Consider the following 8,521-nt stretch of genomic DNA (forward strand, 5'->3'; position numbering starts at 1 on the left):
CTCTCTCTCTCTCTTATTTTGCGTACCCTGCGCCGCCGCCGCAGCTTCACCACCACCGTCGTCTCCGCCGCTTCACCACCGCAATGGGGAAAGGCGGAGCGCTAAGCGAAAGCGTGATAAAGAAGATCCTCCTCTCGTACAGCTACGTAGCGATATGGATCTTCCTAAGCTTCACAGTAATCGTCTACAACAAATACATCCTCGACAAGAAGATGTACAATTGGCCATTCCCGATCTCACTCACAATGATCCACATGTCGTTTTGCTCAACCTTAGCTTTCCTCATCATCAAGGTTTTCAAATTCGTCGAGCCTGTCTCAATGTCTCGCGACACTTACCTTAGATCCGTAGTCCCGATCGGCGCACTCTACGCTCTTTCGCTCTGGCTATCGAACTCGGCTTACATTTACCTCTCCGTATCCTTCATCCAGATGCTTAAAGCTCTGATGCCTGTAGCTGTTTACTCCATCGGTGTTCTCTTCAAGAAGGAAGGTTTTAAATCTGACACTATGATGAACATGCTCTCGATCTCGTTTGGTGTTGCGATTGCTGCTTATGGTGAAGCTAGGTTTGATGTTTGGGGTGTTGTGCTTCAGCTTGGTGCTGTTGCTTTTGAAGCTACTCGTTTGGTTTTGATTCAGATCTTGCTCACTTCTAAAGGGATCACTCTTAATCCCATCACTTCGCTTTATTACGTTGCTCCTTGTTGTTTGGCTTTCTTGTTTATTCCTTGGATCTACGTTGAGTTCCCTGTTCTTAGAGATACGTCTAGCTTCCATTTCGATTACGCTATCTTTGGAGCTAATTCGTTCTGTGCGTTTGCTTTGAATCTTGCTGTGTTTCTTTTGGTTGGGAAGACTTCTGCTTTGACTATGAATGTTGCTGGTGTGGTTAAGGATTGGCTCTTGATTGCTTTCTCTTGGTCTGTGATTAAGGATACTGTGACTCCTATTAACCTTTTCGGGTACGGGATTGCGTTTTTGGGAGTTGCGTATTACAACCATGCGAAATTGCAGGCCTTGAAGGCTAAAGAAGCTCAGAAGAAGATTCAGCAAGCTGATGAGGAGGGTGGTCGGTTGCTTGAAGAGAGGGAAGGTGATGGAGAAGGTAAGAAGAATGAGTCTGGGAATTAAATGAAAGAACAAAGAAGACTGGAATTTAGCAACGTTACACAGAATTGGGTGGGAATAAGAGCATGGAAGAAGATTATGATTTGTAGGGATGATCTGAGGTTGCTTTTGATCCATTGGTGAAGCTCATAGGTAGTGAAGTCAGAATCTTTTTATTGCTTTCGTCTTTGTTTATTTTTTTGGAGCTTTCTTTTTCTTTTCGTATTTGTTTTCTTCATGTTTATTTATGAGTACAATGGTGTTACACTGTTACTGAACCTCTGTTTATGGATTTTTCCTTTTTTTTATTTAACCATACTCAGATTATTGAAAGTTTCAGCATACTTGTGGATTCTAAGTTTTTGTGACTCTTATAGTGGATTCGTCCTTTGACATGTTCGGTTAATCGTGATGGTGTGATTTTGTATAGGTTGTTCAATGCAGTAGAGTTGACTATATAGAGTATAGATAAGAACTCAAATCGATTCAGTAAATTCCTGAACAAAGGCAAAATGCATTCATTTGTCTGTCTATAAGACACAAGTAAAAAGAGGTTTGGTCTGAAGAGAAGATTTGATGTAAAAGTTGTTGCACAATTACATAAAAGGAGGTTTGTGAGATTACACTTACAGCAGTTGGAAGATTTGATACAAGAAATGGCTGAGACAAGCCTTGTGTGTTTTGATTGTCTGATCATGTCATCTGTCAAACAATCATGATTAAGTTAGTTAGCATCCTACGGCTCCATCCATTGATCGTTAGTTAACATTGACAATGCCAAGTTCCCCTGTAGTCCATTATCGTTTTCTACTTTTCTTTCCATTTAGCACCAAAACTATAGGGTGGTGTCCTCACAAATATAGCTCCCAAAATCCCACAGTGTCTGTCTGCCAGAGACTGCGAGATGTTTGTGAAACCTATTTCCTTTTTTGGTTACCGGCAAAAAAAGGTCAAAGTTACCAAAAAGGGAAATGACGGAGGGCATTATCAGGTGGGCTTTAGTTAATGAATAAGCCCAGTGCATGGCTATTAAAGGTATAAGGTCCATTCGTTTTCTTTATTTACTTTCTAATCCTTAAAAATTCGGTTGATAATAGATTTAAACCCGGAATAATTAAATTTTACAAATAGAACCCGTTCGCCGTTTTGAACCTCAGAAAACAGCAAAACCTCTCAAAAACCCTAATTTGCTTTCTTCCTCTTCGCGACTCTTTCTCACTCTCTCTTTCGCCCTTCTCCTCCGCCACTGTCTACAGAATCTCATCTCCTGGGCAAACGGAAACAAGTTAGATTTCTTTGACCATCTACTTATCTCTCTCTGTCTCCTTCGGTTTGTCTGTGTGAATTGGTTAGTTGCTTGTTTTTGTTTACTCTCAAAGTGTTGAATTAGATTGTTTTTTTGAGTCATTCGATTGGTAAGTTGCTGCATTTTTTTTTTCCAATTGAAATCGATTTAGCTGTGGAACTTTTTTGTATCTTTTACATTGACTAGCTTAGCTCGAGTTTTCGTTGTGGGTTGACGACAAGGAAGGACCTTTAAATTTTTCCAACTTGGAGATGTTAGTGTGTGTGTGTAATGTACGCATGTATTTGATTGTTTGCTTGAAACAATTTCAGGGAAAGATGAATTTGGTGAACATCAGAGATGTCTTGACTTCTTTCAGTCCTGCACTAGATTATCTCGCTATTAGCACCGGAGATGGCCGTATTAAGGTATCCAAAGTCCTCTTCTTTTATGGTTTAGTGTTATGTTTTCACATGGCTCTCTACTTGTTAGTTTCTTTATTGGTAAATTTATAGGAATACAATTGTGAACGGGCCCGTTTGATTTCACTTGTGTTGATTGGAATTTGTTTCATATTTTCTGACTCTGTTCAATTTGTATGGATTTTTCTATTCAAAGAGAAGATCTTTTGCTTGTCAATTAATGTAATTTTTGTTTGGTGTTGTATAGATTTGGGATACCGTAAAGGGTCAGGTCCAAACAGAGTTTGCTGATATTGCATCTACAGAGGAGACGAACATATATACTAAAGTTGCCAAAGGTCACCTCTCTGTCGATTATACTTGCATGAAATGGCTGTCTTTGGAGAGAAAGGTACAGAGGCTTAGTTTATTTTATATTCTAGTCTTGCGGTGTGTATTACGTTTGTTAAATCATTGCTTCTGCTTGCAAATAAGCCTTATTCTTGTTATTTGCAGAAGAAGAGAAAACTTGGAACTTCCGTATTGGTATTAGGAACTGGTGGAGGAGATGTTTTAGCGCTTGATGTGGCTTCTGGTCAGCTAAAATGGAGAATAAGTGATTGTCATCCCGGGTGTGTAACTAACTCTCACTGACTTCTTCTTTACTATTCCTTTGTTGGGCCATATTTGAAAAGCAAACAGATATTTTTCTGTTATTTGGTCATGCTCTAGGTAGTTGCTCTCTCTGCAGATCTCTATAAATTTATGAATCTGGGTTTGGACATTTTTATCAATATGTGTTTCTTGTCTTGTGTAGTGGCGTCAATGCTGTTTCATCTTCAGCAAGGGCCTCTTGCATATACAGTGGTGGGGCAGATGGGATGGTTTGTCAAATTGATCCCCATAGTGGAAATCTTATCAGAAAGTTCAAAGCTTCAACAAAAGCAGTTTCGTCTTTATGTGTTTCACCAGGTGTGTCCTTCCGTTTGATCTAAATCGTATTTACATATGTTTTGAGTAGCTTAAAAAAGCTTCATTGAAGTAATGTGGAGAAATTTCTGTTTACATGCATGTATACCTGCTGATGATGTTATTATTTCTCCTCCCAATCGTAGATGGAAAAATATTAGTCACTGCATCTGCTCAGTTGAAGACTTTTAACTGCTCAGATCTCAAGAAGATACAAAAGTTTACTGGTCATCCTGTGAGTACCATTACATATATCGACCAGGTTTTATGGTTAGGATGCTGCCTCTATGCCAGACATTAGAAGGTTATTAACAGTTTTTAATGTTATATAGGGAGGTGTACGTTGTGTGGCTTTTACCGAGGATGGGAAGTACGTCTTCTCATCCGCAGCCGGTGAAAGATATATTGCAGTATGGAAATCAGATGGTGCAAAGAAGCAGTCAGCTAGCTGTGTTCTTGCGTTGGAGCACCCTCCCGTCTTCGTGGATAGTTGGGGTGAAACAAATGAAAAAGGGTTATATGTTTTAGCGATTTCAGAAATAGGTGTCTGTTATTTTTGGTATGCATCAAATGTTGAGGAGCTATGCAATGCAAAGCCTACAAAAGTCGCATTAGCAACTGAAGATTCTCCACTCAAACACCACAAGGGATCATTGCCTATAATCTTTGCTGCCAAATTACAAGGCATTTTGAAACCTGGATCTGCGCATGCATTTATTGCATCCGGATTGCTGGTGAAACCATCATTCCAGAAAATGGTGTTGCAGTTTGGCACAGATTTGGTGCTGAATGCCTCTAAGGATGGGATCCTTCTCTCCATCGCTCAAGTTTCCAAGTCTAGCAAGGGGCAAGGCGTGCAGAATAGAGGTATCTTCTCTGGGCTATACCCTTTAACCATGAAACTTCCAAGAAAAAGAATCGATCTGGCTGTTTTTAGTTATATTTTCATTGTGCTCCGAAAATCAAATTGACTAGTTTATTCAAAGTTTTCCAGTAGTGCCAGCTGTTTAACAATATCCACACCATGTTTAAGTAGAGTCGATCATTTTTTTTATAATGTGTGACATTAATTGAACTACAGGATGTATCTTTCAATATGTTGAATCCTGTTGTTTCATTTTCTCTGTATGGAGGATGTTTGTCCTCAATACTGCCTTCTGAATTCTGCAGTTTCCATTTTTCTCATTTACTGTCAGTAACAATGACTGACCAAGATTTTATAATTTTATAGTTATAACATTAGACCGGGCACATGCGGAGGATGCTTTGCTGCCAATCGCAAGGGTTGCTGATCTGCATGAGAAATTGCACTCATCTGATAAGGATACTGATATGGTTGACCAAAGTCAAGCTGGTGAGTTTTCCATCACGGCACTAAAGTCTCACCGTCCTGATGCAGATCACTTGATTGTGTTGGCTGTTTTAGTAGTTATATGCCAGATGCCTTTTATTCAATTTTTTTTTTTAATTTCAAAATTTCAGATCATGAGGAAACATTTAGCATGGAGGATAAGTTGAGATCGTTAGGGATACTAGGAGGTACAGATGAACAAAAGAACCTTACCTATGCTTCGATAATTGATGGAACTGATCTTGAGGCTTATCTACCACCAAAGAAGGTATATCTGTTTTCTAGGTGCTCTCTTCTTTGGCCGGTGTTACATCTTACTGATGCATCTCTTTAAAGATTTCCAGATATTTTTTCTTTGAATCTCCAATCGTAGTAGTCATAGATTTTTTGTGTATTGCCAGTTAAAGTCTGCTGTTTTGTCAATGGAACCCTCTTTTGCATTCAAGACTCTAGAAGCTTTGGTTGCTATGTGGCAGACAAGGTCGGTTCTTTAGTTTCCCCTCCTTTCCTATTCGCAAGATTCATCTTTAATAATTATTATTGAAGCTTTAACCGATGAAAAAAGTGACGCTTAAACTCTTAATGTTCCTCACCCTAGCAATTTTAATTCATTTAGTCTTCGGCTATGATGATAAATAATACCATGTTTGATTCTTCAGTCTTATTGCATTTATTTCAACAGGGCATGTGGTGGGAGGCATCTTCTACCATGGATATACAGCATAATGGTGAATCATAGTCATTACATCATGTCTCAAGAACCAAAAAACCAACAGCTGCTTAATACATTGCTTAAGGTATGAGCCTAAGAGATAAGAATAGAGCCAATGGTTTTGTTAGTTCTGTATAATTTTCATGGTTGAATTATGTTATGCTGTACTTCCAGATTACCAAGTCCCGAGGAACGGCTCTTCAACAGTTACTACAGATATCCGGGCGCTTACAACTTGTTACAGCCCAGGTTACATACCCATCATCTTCTATTCAGTTGTCAAGTTTGTTTACAAGCAATCACATGGCTATTTAGTTTTAATAAACCTTTTGTTTTACGGCAGATCAATAAAGCTGCAGGAAATCAAACTCAAACAACAGCTCATGATCACGAGATTGATGAAAGTGAGGATGAGGAAGAAGATGTAGAAGAGCATTTCTATGGTGAGAATGATAATGAATCCGATTTAAGCAGCGACGATGGAAAGGATAAAGGTAAATAATTTTTGTTTCATTTTTGCATATTGGTTTGTAGAGTAAATGTTATATCTAAATCTTGCCTACTGTTTTACTTCCAGATGATTCCTTGATGGAGATGTAAGCTTATGAGCGAAGAGTAGAGAGAGGAGCTTGGCCTCGTCTTCTCGTTTTTTTTGCCATTCTCTTTTAGTGATTTCTATGATTTTGTATTAGAGAATTTGTATTTTTGATCCAAAGCGGGAATTCTTAACGCGTTGCACAGAATTATATTTTATCTTTCTTTAAACTGAATTCTTTATATTTTTTCTTCAAATCCACAACAGTCTGTACCGCTCAGACTCTCATTCGTGTCCATCAACAATATGAAGAACTTCCGAACGTAACCCGCATCCTCCTATCTTCCAGTCGTTACGGCCTCGGACGTTGAACTCAAAGACAAGCTCGCTGGAAGTTACAATTGCTTCGATTCCGAATGTGTACAGATGCTCTGTTAGGCATGGATAAATATATTCTCCCGATGTTCTAGACCTAACACCGAAAGAAATATGTAACCATTTATTATCTCTATCAGGAGCCTCACAGTCACCATTATTAACCAGCAAGATGCAAGCCTTAAATCTCATGTATCTAGGAAGAGGCCTCTCATTCAACTTAATTGTCAATGAACCCCCAGTCACTCGGTGAGTGAAGTACGCATGCACTTCTCTACCAGGTAAGACTGCTCGCCTACTCTGGATGATGAGGTCTCTTGCTTCTTGATTCAGTTTAAAGCACTTACCAAATCTGAGAGTAATCTCTGGATTGTGGAAGGTGCAATCTAGTATCTCCAAGGACTCACAATCTTCTGCATCAATCTCTTTTAAAGATTCTGGAATCTGTGGGAGTGATACCACCTTCCTGCACCCCTTGAGCATGAGCGTCCTAAGACGAGAAATTCTCTTGATCCATGGAGGAACCTCTTGTATTTCTGTATCGTTCAATTCCAGATGTGTGATGCTGTCAAGAGCATGAGGGAATTCCTTGAGGTTTTCAAAGTATGACATCAGCAAGTCATGCAGACGGGGCCATGACCTGATCGAGGGAGGCACTTCTTCTATTGCGGTTCCACTGAGATTGAGAAGTCTAACGTTTGTGGAGATCTCCGGAAACCTTTTCACCATCGAGCAATTCTTGAGCGCAAGTATGCCCAAAGATTTCAAATTGACGTTGCTGGGAAGATCCTTCTAACATCAATTTCTGCAACTTCTGAAGGTTTCCAATAGAAAGAGGAAGTTCCAACAGACTTGAGCAATCTTCAAGAAGCAGGCTTTCAAGATTAGTGGCATTCCCAATAGAAGGCGGGAGCTCCAATAAATTTGAGCAACGACGAAGATCCAGTGTTCGGAGTTTAATGGCATTCCCAATAGAGGACGGGAGCTCCAATAGATTTGAGCAAAATCGACAAGAAGCAGTATTTGGAGATTAATGGCATTCCCAATAGAAGGCGGGAGCTCCAATAGATTTGAGCACCCACTAATATATAAATCCTCGAGACTGGTGGCATTCCCAATACAAGAAGGGAGTCTGATCAGACTGGAGCAACTCGAAAGAATCAAATTTCGAAGATTAGTGGCAGTTGAGAGATCAGGAAGCTCCTTCAAGTTTACAGAATAACTCAAATCCATCCGCCTCAGATTTTGAAGCGGCTGTGCAGACAAATAACACAAACATGGTTGTATATACACTTAGATACTTCCATGGCAATGATACATTCATTAGAAATATAGAGAAAGTACTTACTTTAATTCCTTCCCACAACGTTTCAAGCTTGCTGTGCTTCAGGTTTAGTTCGATAAGGAACTCCACGTTCACAATAGAAGGCAAACATGTCATCGGGAAAATAATTCCAATCTAGTAATTGAAGTTTGCGAGAAAGATAGTTCAGACCGCGAGATAGTTGCAATTTATTAGGGCCACCATCCAATCTTAAGAACTGAAGATTAGACATTCCTTCGAAAATCCTCTCACTTAGATCGAATTCTTCCTCGATTATGTAGCGGAACTTTATGCCTATTACACTTTTACTACCCTGAAATAAACGAAAAAAAAAAAAAAGGAAAGAGATGGTTAGTTTAAAAATAAACTAAATTTGTAGGGAGCAATGCAATGAACTTACTGCTGCATCACCACTCAGCATATCACATATCTCGTCTTCATCGAACAAAAACTGGCGCTG

At 39.4% G+C, this 8,521-nt stretch overlaps 3 protein-coding genes across 4 annotated transcripts; 2 read left to right on the top strand and 1 right to left on the bottom strand.

Moving 5' to 3' along the window:
* On the top strand, nt 7-1,462 carry LOC104735135 (probable sugar phosphate/phosphate translocator At5g11230). Its single transcript, XM_010454864.2, has one exon. It carries the CDS (start codon nt 84-86, stop codon nt 1,131-1,133), a length of 1,050 nt encoding a protein of 349 aa, XP_010453166.1. The 5' UTR covers nt 7-83; the 3' UTR covers nt 1,134-1,462.
* LOC104735136 (WD repeat-containing protein 43-like) lies at nt 2,265-6,597 on the top strand. 2 transcript variants are annotated; one of them, XM_019235140.1, is made up of 14 exons: nt 2,265-2,457; nt 2,727-2,822; nt 3,064-3,207; nt 3,312-3,427; nt 3,613-3,767; nt 3,911-3,999; nt 4,097-4,631; nt 4,996-5,118; nt 5,247-5,383; nt 5,517-5,596; nt 5,798-5,912; nt 6,002-6,076; nt 6,171-6,321; nt 6,405-6,597. In XM_019235140.1, the coding sequence occupies exons 2-14, from the start codon at nt 2,733-2,735 to the stop codon at nt 6,425-6,427; spliced, it is 1,833 nt and encodes a 610-aa protein (XP_019090685.1). In that variant the 5' UTR covers nt 2,265-2,457; nt 2,727-2,732; the 3' UTR covers nt 6,428-6,597. The 2 variants fall into 2 exon arrangements, with proteins under 2 accessions (XP_019090685.1, XP_010453167.1); XM_010454865.2 differs by having other exon boundaries at nt 2,265-2,394.
* LOC104735137 (probable disease resistance protein RPP1) lies at nt 6,548-8,521 on the bottom strand. Its single transcript, XM_010454866.2, has 3 exons — nt 8,462-8,521; nt 8,086-8,374; nt 6,548-7,991 (listed from the first exon to the last, which is right to left on the bottom strand). The coding sequence occupies exon 3, from the start codon at nt 7,464-7,466 to the stop codon at nt 6,648-6,650; it is 819 nt and encodes a 272-aa protein (XP_010453168.1). The 5' UTR covers nt 7,467-7,991; nt 8,086-8,374; nt 8,462-8,521; the 3' UTR covers nt 6,548-6,647.

The sequence above is a fragment of the Camelina sativa genome, chromosome 13 (assembly GCF_000633955.1).
Source record: "Camelina sativa cultivar DH55 chromosome 13, Cs, whole genome shotgun sequence".
Lineage (NCBI taxonomy): Eukaryota > Viridiplantae > Streptophyta > Magnoliopsida > Brassicales > Brassicaceae > Camelina > Camelina sativa.

Coding starts and splice junctions, on each gene's coding strand:
- LOC104735136 (XM_019235140.1), top strand. CDS start 2,733: ATGAATTTGGTGAACATCAGAGATGTCTTGACTTCTTTCAGTCCTGCA. Junction 6,077..6,170: donor TACAACTTGTTACAGCCCAG/GTTACATACCCA, acceptor GTTTTACGGCAG/ATCAATAAAGCTGCAGGAAA. Junction 6,322..6,404: donor CGACGATGGAAAGGATAAAG/GTAAATAATTTT, acceptor TTTTACTTCCAG/ATGATTCCTTGATGGAGATG.
- LOC104735137 (XM_010454866.2), bottom strand. CDS start 7,466: ATGGTGAAAAGGTTTCCGGAGATCTCCACAAACGTTAGACTTCTCAAT.
- LOC104735135 (XM_010454864.2), top strand. CDS start 84: ATGGGGAAAGGCGGAGCGCTAAGCGAAAGCGTGATAAAGAAGATCCTC.